This window comes from Lytechinus pictus, chromosome 3 (assembly GCF_037042905.1).
Source record: "Lytechinus pictus isolate F3 Inbred chromosome 3, Lp3.0, whole genome shotgun sequence".
Lineage (NCBI taxonomy): Eukaryota > Metazoa > Echinodermata > Echinoidea > Temnopleuroida > Toxopneustidae > Lytechinus > Lytechinus pictus.
The window spans coordinates 1,725,954-1,752,194 of NC_087247.1; the positions used below are offsets into that span (position 1 = coordinate 1,725,954).

General features: G+C 37.4%; 1 protein-coding gene across 1 annotated transcript; it reads left to right on the top strand.

Annotated features, from left to right (window-relative positions):
- The first annotated feature begins 233 nt into the window (after window positions 1-233).
- On the top strand, window positions 234-9,186 carry LOC129256599 (uncharacterized). Its single transcript, XM_064097823.1, has 6 exons — window positions 234-1,106; window positions 2,165-2,491; window positions 3,095-3,193; window positions 4,529-4,635; window positions 5,765-5,987; window positions 7,567-9,186. Exons 2-6 carry the CDS (start codon window positions 2,184-2,186, stop codon window positions 7,580-7,582), a joined length of 753 nt encoding a protein of 250 aa, XP_063953893.1. The 5' UTR covers window positions 234-1,106; window positions 2,165-2,183; the 3' UTR covers window positions 7,583-9,186.
- The last annotated feature ends 17,055 nt before the right edge of the window (window positions 9,187-26,241 follow it).

A 26,241-nucleotide genomic window follows, 5' to 3' on the forward strand; every position in this document is an offset into this window, starting at 1 on the left:
TATAATACCTATCAGTGGCGTAATGAGCTAAACTTTTGAGGGGGGCAACATACATGTGGGGAAATTTTTTATAAGTTACGAGCGGACAAAAATTTAGACCATTTCAAAATGAAAATCGGAGTTTGTTATAGATCTTGACATAATCTTGACACAATCAATTTCACCGTTTTTCTTCCTTTCCTTCCCTTTTCTTTAATTTTATCCCTTTTTTCTTCTTGTTTTTGTAACTTTGGAGAGGAGGGAGAGCCCCAAAGTATCCCCTCATCAATTCTTTATGCTTTTTTTTTTATTTCATCCACACTAAAATGAAGTGTATGTACACACTGCAGATCTACATGTAATCTAGAATTATCATACAAGACCTTAATAAACTTTTTTTTTTTTCCCACCACCATGTTCAAAGAAAACATTAATATCGATAAACGTTCTGACACTCTCTGGAAATATTAAATGACAAAAAAGTAGTAACATCGAATGAACGCATTATAATATTCATTCAGGTAAATTTACAAGTTTGCCATCATCATGGTTATTAGATGGTAAACAGCTTTCCGTGTATACGAAGATGACTTGCATCGCCGAGCTACTGAGATGAATACATTATGAAAATAAAAATACAAAATAAATCAAATTTTACTAAAAATCTCTATAATAACATCTGGTAGTCACGGTGACAAGCGTAATCCCACCCTACCAAAACAATAATGAGTCTTCAATTTATTGTTATGTTATACTAAAATAGTTATGATAAAGACTGTTATAACCGGCTTCAGCGTCAAAACAGTTCGAGTGGGTGGCAGTTCCGATTTTGGCATTTGGTAGCGATTTCTCTTCCGGTTTTGGCAGACCACTTTCACTTGATTTGATAGAGGCCAATGTCAGCCAGAAAAGGGATAAAATAGAGTGCAATCGTGAGGTTAGTGGTACAGTTAGAGAATTGGTAAAGCATCAGACTGAAGACTGAGGGTTGGTACACTTGGAGCCCTGACTTCGAGAAGAGTATACAGAAGCATTACGAGTCCGTAGCACCCTCCGCCCTGGTGACACTGTCCTCGGCAACTCGGTGGCATCTACCAACTTTATCATTCGTTATCTCCATAGTACAGGTCAGTGTATACAATACATGTATATAAATGGGATATCATAACGCCGATATTTGATTGATTTGCAATAGATAATTCTGAAAATAGGTTGTTTAATGGAACCGCAACCGATTGTTATGAAGTTAAACGCAGATTTTGAAAATTGCAGCTTTTTGTCGATAAAGGCAACATCAATAATCTTGAAGAAAAATTCAATGAATGACACTAAAATTTATCATTATCTAGTTCGAATATCAATAATAAGTAGAGACTGATATGTGTTTAATTTGAAAAGTGATAATTTTTCAATACATGTAACTATATCCGTTTGTTCAATGGCATAAAATCGCCTTGATTTGCAATAGGTTACGCCTGAATGAGATGCGTTGAATTTGTAAGTTTATAATCCTCACCCTTGTCCAAGTTGTTGAACTTAAAGAGATATGGTCCAGGCTGGAGATTTTTATATCTGAATAAATAAAGCATTTTCACAAAGCAAAATGCTGAAAATTTGATCAAAATCGGAAAACAAATAATGAAGTTATTGAATTGTTAAGATTTGCATTATTCCGGTAAAACAGTTCTAGGCATGTCTTTATGAATATTCATTCGGTGGGCTGATGTCATATGACTCATATCCCCACTTGTTCTTTTGTATTTTATTATATGAAATTAGGTTTATCAAAAAAAAATCTACTAAGAACTAAAATAATTGGATTAACAATTGAGTAAGTGCATTACTTATTTATTGCCGCAACTTATTTTATCATAATGAGATACATCATTTACACATATATGAAAATATGAAAGATTTATTATTTCATGTAATTACATAAGAAAAGGGAAAGTGGGGATGTGACATCATCAGCCAACCTAATGAATATTCATGACGATGTGCATATAACTATCTTCAGACTTCACAAAATATTGATTAACTTTAAAATTCAACTTCGTTATTTGTTATCCGATTTTGATGAAATTTTCATCATTTTACTCTGTAAATTTTACTCTATTTATTTAGATAAATATTTTCAGCCCGGACCATCCCTTTAAATTTAAAAATTTATATTTCATGTCCTTAGTCGACCTTGAATAACTACTATGAAGTCTTTAACAATTCTTGTCGTCGTCCTCGCGCTCGTTCTCCTCGTCGCTTGCGTCGATGCTTCGAAGAAGAAAGGCAAACACGACAAACACAGAGGAAGGGGAGGAGGCCATCCCCACGACCATCATCACGACCACCACCACGACCATCGCCATGATCACGGCCGTGACCACAGCCACGATCACCACCCTGAGTATAGTCAACACGAAGTTGGTTATCGTCATCGTCGTGACATCATCAACGGAACCGAAGAAAACGATACGATGTCGACCTTAGAACCGGGGAGGTGTACAAAAGTCGTGAGGTAAGTCGCAGTCCACTCATTCCCTACGAACTGCACACAGAATACTTAAGTGCATTTATTTCCATTCAGTTTGTTTACAAAGAACAAAATAATAAGCATGGAGCTGTGTCTTTAAGATACCATCATTATGATATCCTGTTTGTGCGGAGCGATTTTCGATCATAATTGCCAATCGCATACTTTGCACAAATTCACGAGCTGAGTTTGCCAAAGAAATGTATCATCTGAGGTGTCTGAAATTCAGCTTTCTACATTTTTTTACAACTATTAAAGAAACAAAGAAGACCAAAATGATGATTTATATATTTGCTTTATACATCGAGCAGCGATTTCATAAGACTTTTGGCTCCTCTACTGCCGGGAAGGGGGGGGGGGTACGACGAGACGACCCTTTCCCTCCCATATGCTGCAGAACAAGAAAACTCGTCAGGAGACACGCATGATGCACACACAAAAATACGACGGAAATGCTATTCAGATATCTTCCCCAAATTCGTGTAAGTGCAAGTTAAAACAATATGTTTGTCACTGATTGATATTCAAATTACTATTGTATCACTTCTCCTCCATAACCAGTGCACTTTAATTTGATATTTTTTGTAGTGTTACCGTAACATTTGCCCAGTCCTTCCAGAAGTCAAGAAAAGTGCCGAAAATTGTCAGATGTGGATGGCTCCATCTAGCAAAGTGTAAAGTTTACAAGTAAGCAGATTTTCAACAGATATATTCAAAATTATTTGATTGTGAATTTACTCTTCAACTTGATGCAATTTTTATTAAGCTATTCAGTGATCATGCTTATTTTTCATTATCTTAAATGTTTATTCAATTTTATAGATGTTACCCTTTTCACTCTTTTGTGGCACATTGATGGGTTTTTTTTTGCAATGATCAATTATTTTCAAATATTCAATCGCATATCATTTAAACTCACAAAGAAATTCAAGATATCGAGAGTCAACATAAATTCATTGTTGTGTTGTGTTTTTAATAACATCATGTGAAATAATGAAATTCAGATTCATATTTTTGTTCCATAATTATCATATTGTCATTTAAATTTATATGTCAATATTTTTTTTTAATTAAGTTTTAAAAAAATATGATAAACGTTGTCATTTATTTCTCGGGTGGGGGGGAGAATACCATAAATTTAGTTTGAATTCTTTTTTCTATATTATAGCATAGTCTAATTACACCAGTAAAACTGACTCCAAACCGATTGACTTTATGTCATACGAAATAAAGTATTGGTCAGTCTGGAGTCAGTATCGCCGGTGTGACGGTGGCACGTTACCGTTATTATTTCATCTAGAAAGGTAAATTAGAAAATACTCGTACCGCCCCTGGTATATGGACCTGACACAGAGCCAGTTTGAGCTTTGGAAGGAAAACTGTCATTGCTACTTTCATAAACACAAAGCAAATGAATCATCGTTGACGTTTAATCATCCTTGCGGTTTCACGACAAAGAGGGAAAAAGTTCACAGATTCGTTTAGATATATTCAGTTTGATTGGTAATTAAAATGAAATAGGAGTAAATCAAACACAATATTTTAAGACCACTAACGACGGGCCATCATGTCTCCAAATTTAGTAATTCAAGAAATAGAAAATACGTTATGATTTGTAGTCTAAGATAATATCTATTTATACTTTTGTTTATATGAATTGCATCAAAAATCCAGTGCATTCCAAATTATTTAAAAAAAAAATTAAATCAAACTTGTTATGCAACAGTGATCTATAGCCTCATGAATAATAACAAAATATTTTTATACTCGGCCATAGAAGTGAGATTGAAAGATTTTCAACTCTATTGAATTGATTAGCGCCCTCTATAATGCTTCGATAAAGAGTTTTAAGTGATGTGTTTCCAAAACCTTTTTTTTTTGGGGGGGGGGGTAGTTTTTTTTTTTTTTTTTTTTTTTTTGCTTATGCCAAGTAGTAACACAAACCATGGAGCTATTAAGAGACAAACCAACTCCTTTTAAATCCAATTTTATTTTTAATTTTATTAATTTCGTCTCTTCCAGACTAGAGTATGAGACTGCTTATCGCACTGCTACACGAGTTCAGTATGCAATTGTCAGGAAATGTTGCCCTGGTTTCATGGAAGTCAATGGTGTTTGCGAACCTATTGGTAAGTAGTCATAATCAGTCCGAGACAGGCAAAACGGTTTACATTTATAAACTGGTCAGGTATTCTAATAACAGTAAATCAAATAAGATTTGACATTTTAAAATCAATGATATATCGTAATAAATCTATTGTTTGAAACCTAAACACTGTTGGTTTTTTTTTTTTTTTTTTTTTTTGGGGGGGGGGGCTAAATCCAATCATTTGCTTAAATATTTTAGATAAAAATACATGGGCCCCGTCTTACAAAGAGTTACGATTGATCCAATCAATCGTAACTCTATGGAAATCCACCAGGGTCATGCTTTTGTCTACAGGAAATTCGCACAATGTCCTTTGTAAACAAAAAGCACAGTAAATTTTCAAGAACGATGAATGCATGAATATACATCATAGCTAAAAATATTTTGAACAAACATGCATAATAAAAAAAATGTTGACGTTGCTGGCCGGCCATAGTTGCGATTGATCGGATCAATCGTAACTCTTTGTAAGACGGGGCCCTGATCACTTTGTATCGCGAGACAAGTTCTATAAAAATTTATGTAGGTTGTTTGTTGCTGTTTTTTTTTCTAATGTAAAATGATAACCGTTGGTCTGATCTCTTATTATCTCTTATTTTAATTTTGTCATGCCTGGGCACATGATGGTAAATGAACAGTAAAATCGATTGTGTAATTGACTGGCCATTGTTACCTGCTTGATCGACGTGATAAATTGATAGATCACTTGAGCCATGAATTACATTTTATTCCTTCGATCATGATTCATTCATCAATTTATTTACCAATATCAGCATACATTTATTGGTTTAATTCTCATCTAACATGATTGTCTACCCAACAAATAATGATAAATGCAATATGCCTATTGCCTGACAAATAATGAAGGAGAATCACTCGCATATTCCCCAACAATAAGTACAATTTTTTTAATTTTAGTTTTAAGCAAACCAGCTCAAGTTGTCAAACTAATTCCTACCGTTATCAATATTTTATTTAATGAAAACTTGGGTAAATATTTGGTTTGTTCAACAAATTTATATCAATTGTTTTCACAAACACCACTTTACCTAGCCGTCAAACAAAATTAGATATAACATCATTTCACCATTTTCTCTCAACTCACCCAGGAGGGAGAACAACTCCAGCGCCCCCGACGACGCCTACGACCGCGGCACCGACTACGACCGCCATGCAAAATACTACCGATGTCCCGGACGACTACAAGATTATGATTGATGATAAGATTCAAAAGATCGTCTCAGCCGTCATCATCCTCGTTCTCATCCTCTTCACGGGTTGCTGTATCGGAGCCTGTCTGGTGTACATCTGCAAATGTTGCCATGGGAAAAAGTGAGCTTAAACTGTTAAAACTAAAGTCCTTAAAAATGATTGGTCGATACAATGAATTCATCAATGAATAGGCCCATGTGTCTAACCAAAAAACAGAAGAAAATAATATGGGAAAATAAACCAAAAAATTGATGCCGAAATCAGCCAACTTATTGGGCAGATTTTTACCAATTTTTTTTTTCTTTATTCATTGTACACATATTTACCAACAGATTATATTATTTTCATCAATCATATTGGAGAATGTAAGGGAAATTGCAAATTATCAAAAGAATAATGTGAGACAGTAAATCAGAGAGGTAAACGCGGTTTTAAAACAGATTTGTAATGATAATTAGGTATTTATCTTTTATTTGAATTTAAACACCATGTGTAAAGATCGTCCCCAAAACAAAAGGTGGGACCAATATGGATCACATATGGGGGGAGACATGAATATCTATTTCTTTAGCTATACATATTAAATCGAGAGAGGGCGTTATTTCTGAGAGTCACGGCCAAAGACATACCCCGAATGGTCACGACACAATATTTGATTCGAGACAATCATGTCAATGTTCGATTCCTTCTTAAAGTGCAAGTCCACCCCAAAAAAATAATGACTTGAATCAATAAAGAAAAATCAAACAAGCATATCGTTGTGAATTTCATCCGAATTTGGATGTAAAATAAGAAAATTATGACATTTTCAGGCTTCCATTATTTTTCGCAAAACAGTTATATGCACAACTCAATGACTCAAATGAGAGAGTCGATGATTTCCCTCACTCTTTTGTTTTGTTTATTGCTTGAACTATGCAATATTTCATGTTTTTACGGATTTGACAATAAGGACTAACTTGACTGAACCATAAAATGTTAAAACAATGGTATTTCTTCATATTCAGGGAGGAATAAAACTTTGTTTCACAAGACAATGAGAAAATTAGACTATTTCACATTTCACATAATAAAGTACAAGATAAATAGTTAGTGGGTGACGTCATCGGTCCCCTCATTTGCATACTGATCAGGATATGCATATAACTGTGAAACACTATTGACACTGCGCCTAGGAATAGTTTACTAGATAGATGGCGCATAATAAATGCTGTGTTTATTATTAATTATAAATGTCATAACCTTTTTTATTTTATATCCGATTTGGAAGAACTAATCGACGTTATGCATGTTGGATTTTTCTCTTTTTATTCAAATCAATTTTTTTCGGGTGGACTTGTTCCTTAATATTCCACATGTTATAATAGATAAATCGGGGGGGGGGGTCGAAAGAGTATTGAAAATGGACTTATTGTCATTTTATTTTCATGGCAAATAAACGTCTAGAAATAAAAAGTTATGTATGCAATAAACACTTTTTATTTTATTTTTTTTACTTTATTCTGCAACAACAGAAATTACGATAATTGAAAAATGAAACAAGCAAATATAAAGAATAGATGATATTCCATATATCACAGTCTCTTGCGAAAAGTCCATTCAAATTCGTTTCGTCATGGCATATTATTTTTAGAATTTGGATATATACAAGAATATGTACTAACACATTCCCTTCAATGTTCTATATCGTTTTACACAGGGGCAGTTATGTCTAGTCTCAACTTCGGCATTATTCACTGCTTGAAGCCTTCATCACAAGCTGAGTGGAAGCCTCATATCTAAACATTCGATGTGAATTTGACGAGAGAACATATCTATAAAAGATTCAACTCATGGATTATCTAGGAGTGACGAAAGTTTCCTTTTTCGGTTTTAAGAATTATTTATGGCATGACATAATTTAAGGTCGGGAAGGAGGAGAAAATGTTTGTTTATTTGAAATGATCATAATGAATCCCAATTAAATGATTGGCTGAAATATATTACATGACCAGATATTTATAATTGCTAGCAGAAAAAAAATTCTAATGACAAATAATAATGACTAGTTTTTTTTGACTGGTTACAGTTTGAAATTAGTATGTCTGATAAAAAATACGGATCCATACCAATATGTATAACTTTAAACTATCTATAATATTAACTGGCTCGGGCATTAGAATAACTACCCACACGTACATTTCAAACAGTTCAAGTGTCCTCAGCTGTACATCGGATCTGTTCCAATGATAATTTGAGTGTGTAATCCTTAATAATGCAAGATGATGTGTAATTATATTGCTGTCAAGTTCAGCAGTTATTGTATTGTTTATATCGCAGTCAGGCGGGTCTTCGACTGTATTGTATATAAAGTTTGCAAATACTTCATAACCGTATGATTTTGTTTTCTATGAACTATTATGAAAGTTTTGTATATACCTGAAGAGTCAAATTATTAAGTCTTCGTATATAGCAATAACAACAGTCTTAATTTACCCAGGGTATCCACTTGTATAAGTTATAAATTACAGCGGGCCCTGTATAACATACACAGGTTATTATTACCCTTGTCAAGAAAGCAGGTTTCACTACTAAAATGACCTGGTCATATCTTAATGTATATATACGATATACGATGTGTTTAATTATAAATTCATGTATTAAAAGTGTACAAAATTTCAATAAGGATTTTACTGATTACTGTATGTTATTTGATTTTATTTTGCTGCCCTCTTAAGATTGCAATAAGCGAAACGTATAAAATTGAAAAGAAAAATACGATTCTCTTAAGACAAGCCTGGGTTAAGCTAAAAGTTATTCCGATGAGAATTTAATGAGATGTTTTTATTCCACGATTCTATTTGTTATATTTCGTCCTCCTAACTTTTAATCAGGCGCCGTGGAACGGGGGGGGGGGGGGTTGGAGCTTCACCTTCCACCCCCCCCCCCCCACACACACACACAAATACTTTTTGCAATAAAGTACAAAAAAAACGTAACAGAATACCATTTCATTGTGATTTTCTAGAATTATGGTCAACTCCTCCCCCACGCCCACACACTTTTAAAACTGTTCCGTCGCCACATATCATGACAAAATCAGTTTTTCATAAACAGAAATCAATCGAAATTCATTTTTTTTTTCTTAGTAAAGTGCGATTTTTTTTGTTGAAAAACAAAATATTCCAAAAGGCTTGCGACAGACACTTCATAAACATGATAAATTGCGATCTACGTTAGCCCACAGCTTATATTAGGCCTATAGTACCCATCTTTTTTGTTTTGATGCGCGTGTGAGATTCATAATTGTGATTCAATGTAAAGAAAATCGATCAAACGTAAACTGTCAGATTCTTTCGAGCTTTTTTCTTTAAAAAAAAGTAAAGTGTGTCCATGGTTTTTTTCAACACATTCAATCAGTATGTTTTTAACATCATGATAAGTAACCTTGCACTGATGAAGAGAGATCCTTACATCCATGGCTTCCATCTCAAAAATAAACCTTTAGACAGCGAATGCGGAAGGATACCAGGGTGAGCAAACGAACATGAACCTCAGATCACATTGAGAAACAGGAAGATCACTCCCAGAACACACAACTCAAAACTCATCCGCTGAGAACAAGAAGGGCTTTAAAATCATGTCTATGTATTGAACTTATCGTCTTTCTGGCACTGTACATGCAAGATATGACTAAACATGTACTCTTTTGAAACATCATCCCCGCTATTTATTGGCCTCGTTGCTATTTCTAAACATTAAAGTAAATCTACAGTTTTAACGTTGAATAATGTCTAGACAATAATGAGAAGAGGCCACCGAATAATGTTGATTTTTTTTTCATGCAACAAAGATGCTTTGCATTTCTATATGAAACGTAGTAGCATAGTTACCAGTTAAAGCAACGAAGTAGCCAGAGACATGCAGGAAATTCGAAAATTAAACACTAAATCTAACATTTGAAAAAATCATGTAGATTTCTTAAGAATTTCCGGACAAGACCCCCCCCCCCCCCCTTTAAAAAAAAGTGACCCTAGCCACGTAGTAGGGCGCAATAGTTTCCAAGCATGCATTAGAAATTGAAGCGTTATAAAAAGGAGGATAAAAATGGGACCCCACCTAATACTTTCCCTTCGGTAAAATACCTTACCCCCAATTAAAGGTACGGTCGCACCGGCGAAATATACCCAAAAACGACCAAATTACAACGTTCTTGAATAGTCCACAAATTGATGAGGAAGAGCACCCTATTGGTTGGGCAAAAGACGTAAGTTTCTTAATTGCGGAACGAATGTATACCACTTGGCTTCAATTCTTAAGATAATCTACATGCATAATCCACCAGCCCATGACACCACCATAATGTCCATGGAAACCAAAAATGTAACATAAGAAGACGTATTTGCAACTTAAAAACGCTATTATTTAGACGATAAACAAAAAAAAACATGATCTCATTTGGGGACAAACGGACAGTGTGTCTCTCAAACACACACACATACACACAAACATTTGATGTTTAATTCTATCAGATTGAAATGCCTTCTAGAACTATAAATTCTTCTTCGAAAATGTTACATACAGTATGTCATCGACGGCCAAGAGGAAGGGTGCCACCCAATTTATTCAGAAGTTTCACCAAGTCTTCCAAAACGACAACTATACTACAAAAAAATTATAAAACAACAAACGAAAAAGCGGCTTGATCATCTTTAGTTCGAAAACATGACGGAGGTTCGAAATTACAAAATTGATCAAGTAGAACAAATAAAAATTATGATTTACATTGGATTTGAACATGAAATCACGTTTTTGAGCAAGTTTGGGTCTGGGCTTGCACTAAATGTTGAGTAATTTCGGAACCTCGTACGCCTGCGTAACAATGCACGAGTCTTGAAAAAAAGTCGTGAAATTGACAGATTGAGGCAGATCTTTTTGCGCTACAGATTTATAGTGAAAAATGTCGAGGGGGGAGCAGCCAACCGAGCTGGATACGGTTAGAGGGTCAAACATTTTGCTCGTTTGCGATCGCCTTTTTGGGATGTTGTACCGCCTCAAAGGATCTGGCTCATTAAACCACTTATTACGTACCCCTATACAGGGTAAACTGTACCATGATCAACAGCAAGTATTCCTTGCTTGCTTGGTAAATTTTGACACCCCCCCCCCTCCATCCCCATCTGCATCATGTACAGAAATCCACCATCACAAGGGTGACGGGAACTTGTTGACACTAATTTGCCGTTTGACAACTTAATTCATAGATTTTGGATGATGGAGATGGATGATCAACGAGTTAATTCCTGAGCAAAGGTTAATTCAAATTATTCACATTGAAGCTATCGACATTGTAATGAGTCGTAACGTCTAGTCGAAACTACTTCATGAACATTACAATCGTTTCCCCTTTTTGGTAAAATCAAGCCGAGACCCTGATGGAAATATGAACGCAGAATATCCGAACGCTAACTGTTTTGAATCAATTGGAGATTTGAGTCATCACCGGGACAGTCGGCTCAGTCGTCATTCGCTACCCGGCACCCTTTGGATTCAGTCTCCATACAATCAAGAGTTCAACAATACCTTTCAGATTCGAACAAATTATTCTTACAATCTCAGTACTACTCGCACTGAACTCAGGGACTATCCTGCGATTACGAGGAAATTGTTCAATATTCATTGATTTATATTACTATGCCTTTTTTTCGGAAAGGACTCATTCAATAAACCTAGTATTCAGCATTAACTCGACCCGTTTAATAGTACCTTTATGTACTACCGAGTGATACAACTTGTTTGTGTCTGATGTCAAACTTTTGCCTTAATACCTAACGGCGTTCTTAACAAGTTACTTGGCAAGCTTCTTCGTCATCGACCCATGATTGAGGCAAACTTTGCAAACAATCGCATGCCGGTGGGTTATTAGGAGAGGATATCGGAATCCTAAACCGCCGAGCAAATCAGTACATCGTACGGTATTAACGTTAATGAAAGGAAGAAATACATTAGTTAATCTGTGAAAGACGTGAGATACTTGTCGGACTATTGGACAAAGCGAGACTGGAATCCATGCAGAGGTCCGGTCCAGACACTGTCACCATAAAGTGTAAGTTACAAGGTCTTCCATGGGTTTTGAATTCATTACATCATGACCTTCGTCTATGTGCCAGTTCAAGGTCACTTAACGTTTTCAAGGCGTGCTTTGTTTGATTATAAAGTACTTATTTCGTATCCTTCGTCGAACAGTTTCAAATCATCTCTGAAAATGATTTTGGATTTATTCTTTATTATTCAAATATACTTCGTATTTATCCCTCTCTTATCTTCTTGGCATTCTATCCTCATTCTTCTGTTTCTTTGCCTCTTCCACATGTCTTGTTCTTCTTTTCTTCTTCTTTTTTTCTTTTTTTATGATTACATTTCTTTTTCTTCTCCTGTCTTATCATTCTTCTCCTTTCTCTTTCTCCTGCCTCTTATATCTCCCTCAGAGTCCCTCTATCCATCCTTCACTCGTTCTATCTCTACTCGTTCATGACATTTTCTCCTATCCATCTTCGATAGTTCAAATAATTCCCTCTTTCTGTTGAGTCATGGCGAAACTTATTTTTTAGATTACTTCGATATGGATGACTATTTTCTTAACGTATTTTTTAACTTTCCTTTATTGGTTCCTAGTTTTTGTCTATACTTTTTAGCTGCTTGAGGACATTCCGCCTTTTTTCACATTACCTCACACTTACACTAATTTATGTATTCATAGATATGTTCCGATACCCGCGAGTTAAGTCTCGGTGCAATTATTTGGGTTTTTTTTGTATTAAGTAGTTTTTATTGACAACTTCAATTCATATACAAAATAAAATATATTAAACAAATAGAAGTTTGATGTCTTTACAAATTGGTAAATACCTTGACAACTCATAAATTTAACACAATTTTTTCTTGAATGTTACAATAAAACACAATGTCAGACATGTTCTGTCAGACATTTGTGCTTCGTATCATCATCAAGCCGTAGGCCCCAGTCACACCAACGAAACCGATTCCAAACCGACCGATTGTATATCATTGATAATAATGTAATATCTTTTGTCGGTCTGGAGTGGTTTCACCGGTGTGACTAGGGCATTATCCATGCTCCTTGTGCTATAGCTCATACATTGAACAGGAATTAGTAATACATCCATGCTCTGAATAATTTGCAATGGATTGTGTCAAAGATGCAGTATGTGGCATTCAGAGGGTGCCATGTGTTCTTTGTGACATGAAGCTATTTCCGACCATAAAACACCTGATTAGGCAGAAAATCCCATTGTGTTATACTGTACGTGTCGATATAGAGGTGTTTTTAACACCCGATGATAAAGAATTGAATTATGAGAAGAAAATAATTAGCGGTGAAGGGGGAGGGAGAGTGTACATGTATGTCATCTTGCATGCGCCCCCAAAGACACCCCTCCCCTACATCTTATCGGAAATACCGGTCATCGTTTTAAGCACCATACTTTTTTTTTTTTAAATCTAATGTGCCCAAGGGCGTTCCCCTTTCCCCCACTATGTATATATATTTATATTGTACAGTACCTTGGAGAAGATCATCTCGTGCCCCACCCCCCCCCCCCCCCTTCAGGAGCTCGCTGCGCATAAATTGTTCCCTACTTGGTTCCTCACACTGAGTATTACAATGAGAAAATGTGCTCATGTGCTCAGAGTTATTTAATTTCCTGATAACATTCTAATTGCACTCGACAGCTTTCCAATTGTCAGACAGAGCGCCAACATTCACAAAATAACGCAACTTTGGCAAAAAGGTGAATACAGTGAGGTTTTAAGGCGTTTAAAAATTACTGAAATTAATAGAAAGAAAGGCAATTACACAGTCCAAACATGTCATACAATTAAATGTGAGCAGGTTATATAACTTTCTTTTCATAGGTATTAATTCTTCATTTTCCAGGGTAGTCACTTAGTCGTGTTTTAATTTCTCTTTTTCTATCAAACTTTGAATGAAGTGGTTCCCTCATTTATTCTAACGATATACAGTATATTGTACATGTAAATCACATGTTCATGATTTAGTTTGATTACACCTCCAAATTATCATTACATTTTGCATGATAAACATACATTATTAAAGTGAGCGGCTACCCCGTTTGATAGTGCAATGTATTAGTAGGGAACGAATCTACCCCTAATTCCTAACCAGTGGTACATCTGGTCTCACTTCCTATGTAGGTCAATCGAGCTTAATCACGTGTGTTATATCTTGCCTCTTAATTAGCAGAAGATATTCAGCTGTTTTTCCTGTCAATATTCAGATATCCCATCTGAACTGTTTTATCCCTCTTTTATTAGAGTAATATCTATAGAATAAGGAGGCTTTTATTGATAAAAAGTGAGAGCATTACTTGCCATTGCCCACTTCATCTATTAATAAAGTTTGTAAAATCAGAGGCATTCATTAGGTTTAAAATATCAGAATGTATGAATGTATTTGCCTTGTCTGTTTACTCCGAAAATGTAATGGACACTCACTTAATTATCATTTCCTTATAAATATACATGTATTGTTGAGGTATTTCTTTATTCAAATGTATAAATGTATAATAATGCAACAATGACTATGTCTGAGCTTCGTTTATCTATACCGACCGAGGTTACCATATAGATCGTGCTTGAAAAATAATTGCCATGATCTTCTACAACAAACAAAGAACATAGACAAAGGAATCCATCTAACAGAGAGAAAGTACATGATGGGGGTTATTTCTCCCAATTCTGACAGGTTTCAGGCTATTATTGTCTCTTCTTCTACATTAGTCATATCACATTCCCGGAAATGGGTCGTTCTAAATTTAAATTTGAAAAAATGGATCATGCTCAGAACACCAGCATGCCCAATGAGATCTTCTATCTGGCTTCGCTCAGTCAAGACCAAAATTAGCCCAAACCATGTCAGCTCAGGAAATTGGGACAACTTGAGCACTAATTGATACAATCTGTCGAGAGCTCCAACAGGATTTTAAAGCAATGTTACACAACATTTTTGAAGACTCTCCGTCCAAATAAAAAGCTAAAAGCATCGGAATCAGTAGACTAGATTAGCCTGGATAATTATGGGAGTGCCCTTAGCACCTTGCCTTACAAGGTGGATACGCGCACTATACAAATACCCTTTATTACCACTATTATTATCATAATTATTCATAAGAGAACCTCCCCCCCCCCCCCGTTCCCTCCTGCGGTTCCTTCGTACCCTTTTCTGTACTTTTGGCGGTGAATATTTTCAACTTCATATAGGCCTAGTTGTGTTGAAATAAGACAATATTATTATATTAAGACTATATTACCCCTATTTTGATTGAGAAATTAAAGGAAGTCATATTTTGGTCATCCTTGACCTTGCTATATACCCTATACCCTGACTTTCCTTCCCTAAATACCCTGTTGCATTCCCTGATTTAAATGTTATTTATGTATCGGTAAATATGGGTCCACCCCCCCAAAAAAAAAAACCAGCCAAGATGAATAGAATAACTACAAGAATTCCGGTTTATTTTGACCAACTACATTGCACATTTTACCCACATGTTAACTTTCACCATTTCAATTAAAAGGACAAGTCCACCCCAACAAAAATTGAATTGAATAAAAAGAGAAAAATCAAACCACTGGAAATTTCATCAAAATCGGAGGTAAAATAGAAAAGTCATGACATTTTTAAGTTTCGCTTCATGTCACTAAACAGTTTTATGCATATCCTGGACGGTATGCAAATGAGGGGACTGATGATGCCACTCACTATTCCTTTTATTACATGAAATATGAAATATTATACATTTCTCCTAATTGTCCTGTATAACAAAGTTTGATTCCTCACTGAACATGTGGAATTACTATTGTGTTAACATTTTATGGTTCAGTCAATTTCGTCATTATCTTCAAACCTGTAAAAAATGAATATTGTATGATTGAAACAATAAAAAACAAAAGAAATAGAGAGTGGGTGACATCATCGACTTTTTCATTTGCATGTCACTGAAATGTGCATAGAACTGTTTTGTGAAAAATAAGCGAATATTTAAAATGTCAGAACTTTCTTATTTTACATCAAATTTTTATGAAATTGTCAGTGCTATGCTTGTTTGATTTTGCTCTTTTTATTCAAATCAACTTTTTGTTGGGATGGACTTGTCCTCTAAGAGTCAAGCGGCTTATTTATATTCCCTCAATGCCCCCCCCCTTCCCCTCCTCTCTCTCTCTCTCTCTCTCATATGATATGAAGGAAATTGTATGAGCTGCACAAAGAAAGTTCGTGCAAGCAGTTTTCTTCTGTCACTAATCGACAGGCCTATCCTTCGCTGTGCAAAACAATCGGGGAAACCGATTAAACAATTGCTATGGTAACGAGGAAGCGCGCCAAGGAATTAAGTGGTTTTTACAGGAGGTATTGTTTGAAGGTGTCTTAGACAGAATGGTTACAAGACTAAAGCAGAAATATGCTACGAAAATGGAGAATGGACTCTGGCTATTAAGTTAAATCGGTACTTTCCAAACTATAATTCATCCCTTATTCATAGTTTAAAACACAATATCAGCCGCAAAATGATATTTGTTTAGATTGAACTCTGTGACCTGCATTTGTCAAATAATTGCCTCCTAGAATAAACTACGCTTTATAGGCGGTCAAACTATAGATGATGCCTGGCATATCAACACTAATTGGGAGGGGAAATCAAAATACCTTTTTGACCAATTCCACAGCAGACAATTCTTGTAAATGCAGGAAACAAAATAGCTAGCCTATGCACATCTCTTGTCAGATTTGGCTGCCACTGACGTACATATGGGGGTGTTTCGGCACTCTACCAACTCATCCCCCCCCCCCCCCCACCATAAAAGTTCCAAGACCAATAAAAAAAAGCTAAAAGGAAAAATAAGGGGTAAAATCTAAAATCTATCACTTTAGCTCGAGAGCTTAGCTCGAGAGCTTTGCTCTCTCGCAACATTTACGAAATATTCTCACAAACGCCCTGATGTGCCCCCCCCCCCTGGACGCTGCTGGCTCATTACTTAAAATGAGTTTGCAGTGTTCCAAGTATGGCCAAAGAATATCTCTTTGGTGCCAGTTTTCTAACCTTTCATAAACTTCCATCATATGTATCAGATTTTAAAGGGGAAATTGCAATTGCCTTATAAACCTATTAATCTTTGTCCACTTTACTTTTCCCGAAGAACTTGAACTTATGGCCTCTATATGAAATTGAGGGCTATAGGCAGGAAAGTAAACAACATTGCTATCGCCTGGTTTAAAGCCCGGTTCTTTTTGCCAATGTTATGTCAGCCTTCTTTCCTTTGAACCGCTTGAAAGTACTATGCATCCTGCAGACCTGCACGTAACCCACCGTCATGTCTCGACATCACAAAATTTGGCAATGACTAGTAAACTTTTACCATAAAAGTTCAAAATGTTTTTTTATCGGAAATAAATATTCAAGTAGAATGAATGTTTTCGATATTCAAAATGATGTGAACATCGTTCATGAAAACAGAAGAATACCTTAGCCGGTAAGGCGGTACGGGGGGCCTCCGGATGTCACTTGCCTAAATATCGAGCGTATGACTTCTATTTTTTTTTGTGAGCGAGTGAAATGAGTTACGATTTACCCATTCACTCCCACCTCCAACCTTGAACTTTATTTTAACAAACCATCTACAGAGCATTCTTGAAATAAATGTTTCATAGTTTAAAAAAATGCATTAAATGATAAGAAATAGTAGTTAGAGGTATTATTATTCCCGGTTATTATTACTCTACGTAAGTATGGTGAGAGCATCAATATATTATTTCATTCATGGCTGTATACATGTACGTTCTCATGTAATATTGTTTACAGGTACGCTGCATATATACTGTATGTAGACAACCGTACTCTTCTCTTATCTGAGGCTCACCATTACTAACATTTCCCAATGTGATTCGAATGTTAAGTATAGCACATGATAAAGACCGATTCTTGATGACTGGGAACCCAGGGGTGAATCATTAACAACCTAAAGATGTGTCTAGGAGTGAGAGAATTCTATTGTTACACCTTTCATTTTCCAAAGGGACAAGATTTCTCAAAACTTTACCCTGGGGTAGAAGGGTACCTGGCTAAGAGTTTTATGATTAATGCAAACTTGTTTTGAACTCTCATGCAGACACAGAAGGGCTTGCCTGGTTTAAATTAACCCTAGTCTAAGTGTGGTGATAAACCTAGTCTAACTTGCCATGTTAATCCTGTAATAAAATTTGTATTCGGATATCAGGGTTTGTAATGACCCTGGTCTATGTCTGGTAATAAATTATCTTTAAAAAGGCCCGACTCGGGAAGGTTTAACTCTTGGAAACAAATCATAGCCAACAAATTTTTCGATTTGATGCAAGTTGTAGGCCCAACAAATAATAAAATTACGAATAATTAATATGCAATGTGATTTACGCTGTAAGTTAAATTCTACACTTTTCAAATTTTGTAATAAAAAATATAGCTATTGTCAGTTTGTGCACACTTCTCGTGAATTTCTGCCGTTGCCTTGATCATCTACGGCCTGCCAAAATGAAACCTGAAAAGGGCTTTCAAGTTTCAGACATAGGACAGACGGAAAAAATGTCCTAAGCAATACCAAACTAAAGGCATGAACTCGCCTAAACTTATAGATCATAAATGGGAGTTACATAAAATTGGGCAGTGAACTATATAATCTACGTTAGATATAGACGTAGACCTAGATCTCTATAATCTAGATCCAATTCTTCAAAATTATGCTAGGGCTTGGCATAAATGTAGGGCCAGGACATCACCTTAGGCTAAGCCTAGCCCTGGGGCTAGGGTAGTAAAAGGTCTAACAGTTAGATCTAACATGTCTAGATCAATCACCTAGGCTAGGCCTATGTAAGACCTAGTTCCCTTTCTTCGGCTTTACATTCAATCTAGTGGCTTTTTATCCAGATCACATAGATCTATGCCCCTATACCTAGTCCTAGACATAATGTAAAACTGTAGTGCTACTGCTAGATTAGGCCTAGATCAAGATCTATCATAGATCTAGATCTAGTCCTAGTCTATGTAGGATTTTGCCTAATAACAGTTAATTAGACTCTTATTAGAATAGATCTAGATTTAGGGATTATACTGACCTTAGAAGGCTTAGGCTTAGGCTAGATCTACAAGATCTAACCGTTAAACCCAGTCCTAGGCTAGATATCTGGTCTAGGTCAGACATAGATGAAAGATGTGTTGTAGATCTAGATCTAGACTAAGTTAGAGACAAGAGTAAATCTAGATGAGATACTGATCTAGGCCTAACGTTAGATCTAGATCTAGTTATGGATCTAATAATATTATAATCTAACATTGAACAAGTTAAACTTAAAGTCAAGAATAGGCTTTAGCCGTTAGGGTCATAGCTAGGCGTTTCTGAGACTCAGACAGAAGTAACAAAAAATTTGGCCTATGGCTATGCCAGTGCCTTGCCAGGGCCTAACCTAAATTAGAGTAGGATCTAGTCTAGATCTCCGGCCTAGCCTAGGCCCTAAAAAGCCCCTAAGATCTTTAATGTTAGTCTAAAGACATCGACCTTTATCATGTTTATTAGACTCGACTAGGCCTAGTGTTACGTGGCCAGGACCAACTCTACATCTCGGCACACAATCACCTAAACTTCTCCAACTCTCAAGTCACCCCAAATCCTCACAATCGATGACACATCTTTTAAAGACAGGGAAGCCGTGTTTGTGTATTTGATCTCTAGCCGCGAACTCTTTATTCATCCTAGTCTCCATCCAGACTTGGGGTCGTCACACCTCCACCCCTAAGAACGAAAGTTATAACAGAACTTTCGTGACAAAATAGTACATAATCAATAATAAATGTGGTTATTGAGGAATAAAAGACTAATGAAAATTTTGATGCTAAAACCTTTTGTGAGCGCATTTGTTAAACTCTTTCCGATATCAATACCTTGGTTTAAAATACACTCAATAATTTGTTTAATTAGAGAACATTCCTTTTGAGAACGTTAGTATCCAAAAAAATCAAATACATGAACAATGTACTCATTGAGTGATTGAGTAAAATATACTTTCACATCCAAATAAGGGTTTTTTGTTTTGAATTTGAGTATCCTCAAAAACCACCGACAACAAATGAAAACATCATTGTATGAAAAATGCAATACAGTTGTACATCATGCTCATTCATTTTTGTCACACAATTATTATTATTATCTTTTTTTTAATCACTAATTAAAAACACAACCAATATAAGATTGATTAAGCTGACAACTATATACTTTGTGAAGAAAATATCAGCAACAATCAATGCCATAAAAACGCAACCCCAATTACTTATTTTGGGTACAATTTCTTTGTGTTTTGTTTAATTTTTGTATCCATAAAGCTTACAAGCCCCCAGTGACAAAGACTGAGCATAAATGTACATGTATATCTTGATACAAAATAACAAACAGTTTGCCAAAAATAAGATCAATGATGGAAGTTAAAGTTCACTTTGGGTTCATTTTGATGAAGTATCAGTTCGCACTTCAGTTAGTGTTCAGTTTGTGATTGTTCAACTTCCAGTTTCCAAGATCAGTTCAAATTGAAGAATATCTGTCAAAGTTCCGCTTCATCATTATCAATATCAAGATCCAGTACATCCGTTGGATTCAAATTCACCATCACTCAGTTTAAGTTCAAATACAATATTACTCGGCAAATCCACGAGACAAGGTATCTGCGATCACATTGTCCTTTCCAGGTATGTGTTCTATGGTAAGATTGTATTCCTGAAGCATCAAGGACCACCTCATCAGCCTAGCGTTCTTGTTCTTCATTCTGTTGAGGAAGGTCAAGGGATTGTGGTCTGTTCTGACCACCAATGGATTGTTCGATGTGTAGACATCAAAGTGTTGAAGGCCAAGAATCAGTGCGAGAGTCTCCTTCTCAATAGTGCTATACTTAACTTGATGGCTATTTAGTTTTTTTGACATGTAGCACACTGGTCGCTCTATCCCATCACAATCTTTTTGAAGAAGAACCCCTCCGACTCCAAGACCACTAGCATCAACTTCCAGCACGAACGTCTTGCTGAAGTCCGGTGCTGCCAAGACAGGCTCACTAGAAAGAGTTGCCTTCAAGCGTTCAAAAGCGATCTGACATGACGGTGTCCAAGTATATGGCACATCTTTCTTCAGCAGGTTCGTCAGAGGTGCAGAAACAGAAGCAAAGTTCTTGCAGAATTTCCGATAAAATCCGGACATCCCCAGAAAGCGACGTAGGGCTCGCTTATCCTCTGGAACCGGGAAGTCCACAATGGCTCCTACCTTTGCACTGATTGGACGTACTGTCCCAAGCCCAACCACATGGCCAAGGAACGATACCTGAGCATGAGCAAAGTCCGACTTTTTCAGATTCACAGTCAGGTTTGCCTTGGAGAGACGATCAAAGAGAGACTTCAGGCGATGCAGATGCTCTTCCCAGGTGTTGCTATATACCACAATGTCATCCAGGTATGCCTGACATCCTTCGAGACCAGCGATCACTGCATTCATCAACCGTTGGAAAGTGGCAGGGCTGTTCTTCATTCCGAACGGCATGACTTTGTATTGGTAGAGACCATCTGGTGTAACAAATGCAGACAGCTCTTGTGCCCTTGGTGACAGGGGCACCTGCCAGTATCCTTTTAAGAGATCTAGCTTTGACACAAACTTGGCACTCCCTATCTTGTCAATCAGGTCGTCAATGCGAGGTATGGGGTACGAGTCTGATTTGGACTTGGAATTCAACAACCTATAGTCTGTACAGAACCTATAACTACCATCCTTCTTTGGTACTAAGACACAAGGAGAACTCCACTGACTATTACTTGGTTCAATAATGTCATTGACAATCATGTAGTTCACTTCTTTCCTGAGAATTTCCAACTTTGACGGATTCAACCTATACGGATGTTGCTTAATTGGGGTACACTCCCCGATATCAACATCATGTTCTACGAGAGTGGTTCTACTGGGAACATCACCAAACAAGTGACTGTATTCGGAAATCAACTCCTGCAACGACTCTCTCTCACTCACTGGAAGATAATTCAACCTTTCACCAAGATTCTCCAGAACTTCCGAGTTTTCAAGCTTTACTTCGGGCAAGGAAAGACCAACTTCCTTTTGTCCCTCAACGTCAACATCATCACTCCTACCACAAGCAACACCAACACTCGCAACCGACTTTGCTACGCAATCCTCATTGCTCTCTACATACTCTTTCAACATGTTAATGTGACAAAGACGTTTCTGTTTTCTCTTATCCGGAGTGCGAATTACATAGTTCACCTCACTCACTTTCTTCTCCACAACGTATGGACCAGAGTACCGAGCCTGCAAGCAATTACCTGGAATTGGCAACAGCACTAACACCTTAGAACCAGGATCAAAGCTTCTCTCCCTAGCTTTGCGATCAAACACTTTCTTCATGTCTGCCTGAGCAGTCTTCATGTGCTGCATGGCAAGTTCTCTTGAATAAGACAACCTTTCTCGGAACCGAGATACATAATCCAGTAATCCACACTTCTCATCCGATTCAAGCATCTTCTCTTTCAACACCAATAAAGGCCCACGAACAGTGTGGCCAAATACCAAGTCAAATGGACTAAATCCTAATGAGTCTTGAACAGACTCCCTAACTGCAAACAAGAGTAAGGGTAGTCCCTCGTCCCACTCTTTCTCACACTGAAAACAATAAGTTCTCATCATGTTTTTCAAGGTTTGATGAAACCTTTCCAATGCTCCTTGGCTCTCAGGATGATAGGCACTCGAATTCACGCATCGAATTCCCAACTGCGACATCACCTGTCTGAACAACTTGGAAGTGAAATTAGAGCCTTGATCACTCTGAATAATCCTTGGTAATCCTACCAACGGAAAGAACTTCACCAGTGCTTTGCAAACATTCTGAGCCGTTGTTCTACGAAGTGGCACTGCCTCGGGAAATCTGGTTGCTGCACACATCATAGTCAAGAGATACTCATGTCCAGCCTTAGTCTTAGGCAGTGGGCCAACACAATCAACAATTATTGTTGAAAATGGCTCATCAAATGCAGGGATGGGCCGTAAGGGTGCCGGCGGGATCTTCTGGTTGGGTTTGCCAACAACTTGGCAAGCATGACATGCCCTACAAAACTCACTAACATCACTCCGCAGTCCTGGCCAAAAGAAATGTTTCAGAATTCTGTTAACAGTCTTATTGACACCAAGGTGTCCACCAAGACCAGTTTCATGTGAAACTTTCAAAATCTGCCTACGAAAGACCTTAGGCACCACAACCTGATGAATAACCCTCCAATCTTCATCAAGACTTGCATCTGGAGGTCTCCATCTCCTCATGAGAATATCATCCTTCATGTAAAAGCATGTGCTTTCATTTACAGCTTCCTCCTCAGACAGAGCGCCATTGATACTTCCAACCAACTCAGGATCTTTGCCTTGAGCATCGATCAAAGACAACCTATTAAGTCCTATATCAGTTTCACCATCCTGATAAACTCCACTACCATCTTCAGCAGATTTGCTATCATCTACCTGACAGAACACACTGTTATCATCCAAATGACCAAGAAAACTATCTCCCAAATCAACAGTATCCGGACTAGTCTCTTTCAAACCCTGCTCTGAATTTTCCCTTTCCTGTTTTGCCTTAGCAGCCATAGACCTAGTCAATACACAGGAGGAAAACACGTCTGGCATCTCTTTTACCAAACTTTCAGTTTCCTCATCAGTCACAGGAATGTTTGATTTAACTGGGTGTGGCAAAACCTTATCACCTGCAAGATCATTACCTAACAGCAACGATACTCCTTCTACCGGTAAGGCAGGAGAAACTGCAACAACCACCTGACCTGACACAATGTCAGACTTCAAATTCACGCTATGTAAAGGCACCTGAATTACACCACCTATACCTTTTACAAACACATCTGAATGAACAGCCGAGTCTTCAGAAAAAGGCAAAACATTAGCTAAGAGAAGAGTCTGGGTAGCCCCAGTATCCCGAAGAATACGCACAGGAACCTCCTCACTACTACCTGACAAACTTACAAAACCTTCAGTCATAAACGGTTTGTACCCTACAGACACTGCTCTATTCTCCCTCTTGACACTAGCTAATGCATTAGGAACTACTTTCCTCTCACCAAAACCCTCTTTCTCTCTCTTTTTCTTCAGCTTACTACACTCAGACATTCTATGTCCTTCTTGCTTACAGTAATAACAAGGACCAGGAACAAGTTTTTGCCTATTACCACTCTTGACAGTATTGTTACTACCTTGACTCTCATCCTTCCATGAAGAATCTTTCTTACCAACAAACTGATTAACCTTCCCTTGAGGTTTACTCCTCTCAACTACCTTATGTGTTAAGACATATTCATCCAAGAGTACTGCTGCCCTATGAACGTTCACCACCTCACGCTCCTCTAAGTACTGCCTTAACTCATGTGTAACCGAACGTTTCAACTCCTCACTCAACATAAGCTCCTTCAAACTATTAAAGCTATTAACACCAGTTGAGGACAACCATCGTTCAAAATGAACAACCTTCTTACGAACCAGGTCCACATAAGTGTCCCGTTCGCCCTTTTTAGCATTGCGAAATGCTTGCCGATGTGCCTCAGGCACTAATTCATAAGCCCTCAAGACAGAAGACTTCAGTTGCTCGTAGCAACCCCCCTCTTCCACAGACAATGAGGCATAAACCTCCTGGGCCCTACCGATGAGCACACTCTGTACCAAAGTTGGCCAGACAGATCTCTCCCAGCCTAAATTGACAGCTACCTTCTCAAAATGCTGAAAGAACTCTTCTACCTTACTCTCATCAAACTTAGGAACCAACCTAACATACTTGCAAGCATCAAACTTGCCAGAGGAATCTCCACTCCTCACATCCAATTCCTTAGATTTCAAATCTAGGCTCTTCATCTGTAACTCAACCTCTTTTGTACGAAGTTCAAGCTCCTTCAATTTCAACTGTGCTTCCAGAGTTTTTAGATTTAACTCAGAATCACGAGATCCAATAGAAGAGGCAGAATCATCCCCCTCCTCCTCAGAATCAACATGCGCTGACCAAATGTCCGTTTGGACCAAAAACTGACGAATGCAGTCCTTAACCTCATCCTTTCTAAATGAAGGACGAACCGAAATGTCTAAAAGACGAGCAGCTTCCACTAACTCAGCCTTTGTCAACTGCCCCAACAACTCTGGTGTGGGACCATCAACAAAACTTTGCACTCTATCTTCAGCCATTGAGATAAAACTATGCCCAGACCACAAAACCAAACAACCAGTCTATAATATATACCAAACTCCACTAAGGAGACAAAACCAGCACAACAGCTAGTAAACAAGACAGACTGATCCAAAACATGCAGTGAGCAAGCACAAAAATGCAAAGGAAACCTAGCAGCAAATTAAAATACCAGAAATCCACTGCGCCTTGAACGAAGGCTAAATCCGAGAAAAATTGAGCGTGACCCGTCGCCTACACGAGCCCAACGAAACGCTCCACACACAAAACGTGCATACACACACATGCATAGACCATGCACATAACTACACGCAGCGTTAGCGTTCGCCCATTATACATATGTACTGTACGTAATAACCGGTATACGGAATACGAAAACGAACTACCTCGACAAGAAAACTGGCTTGTTTTCCGACTCCTGGACAAGGTCCCAAATATGTTACGTGGCCAGGACCAACTCTACATCTCGGCACACAATCACCTAAACTTCTCCAACTCTCAAGTCACCCCAAATCCTCACAATCGATGACACATCTTTTAAAGACAGGGAAGCCGTGTTTGTGTATTTGATCTCTAGCCGCGAACTCTTTATTCATCCTAGTCTCCATCCAGACTTGGGGTCGTCACACCTCCACCCCTAAGAACGAAAGTTATAACAGAACTTTCGTGACAAAATAGTACATAATCAATAATAAATGTGGTTATTGAGGAATAAAAGACTAATGAAAATTTTGATGCTAAAACCTTTTGTGAGCGCATTTGTTAAACTCTTTCCGATATCAATACCTCGGCAGCCCGAACACGTCGTGTCGAGGTCCCCGGGGCAAAGTTAATGTCTAAGTAACCCAGGGAGCTCCCGCCCGCGCAGCGGGCGGGAGTTCCCTGGTTTAAACTTTAGGGTCTAAGTTACGTTAGTGACTAACAAGTAACATAACAGGTAGGCCTTACAAAATTACATTCTGCGTGTTAGAGTAGGCCCTAGTCTAGTCTAACTTATATCTTAATAAGTATATCTAGATCTATACTAGACCCTATATCTAACATTAGTTTTAGCGA

Excerpts from the sequence above, each read along its gene's own strand:
- LOC129256599 (XM_064097823.1), top strand. The coding sequence starts at position 2,184 with ATGAAGTCTTTAACAATTCTTGTCGTCGTCCTCGCGCTCGTTCTCCTC. Across the intron at positions 2,492-3,094 it reads AGGTGTACAAAAGTCGTGAG|TGTTACCGTAACATTTGCCC; the intron begins GTAAGTCGCAGT and ends TATTTTTTGTAG. Across the intron at positions 4,636-5,764 it reads TGGTGTTTGCGAACCTATTG|GAGGGAGAACAACTCCAGCG; the intron begins GTAAGTAGTCAT and ends CAACTCACCCAG.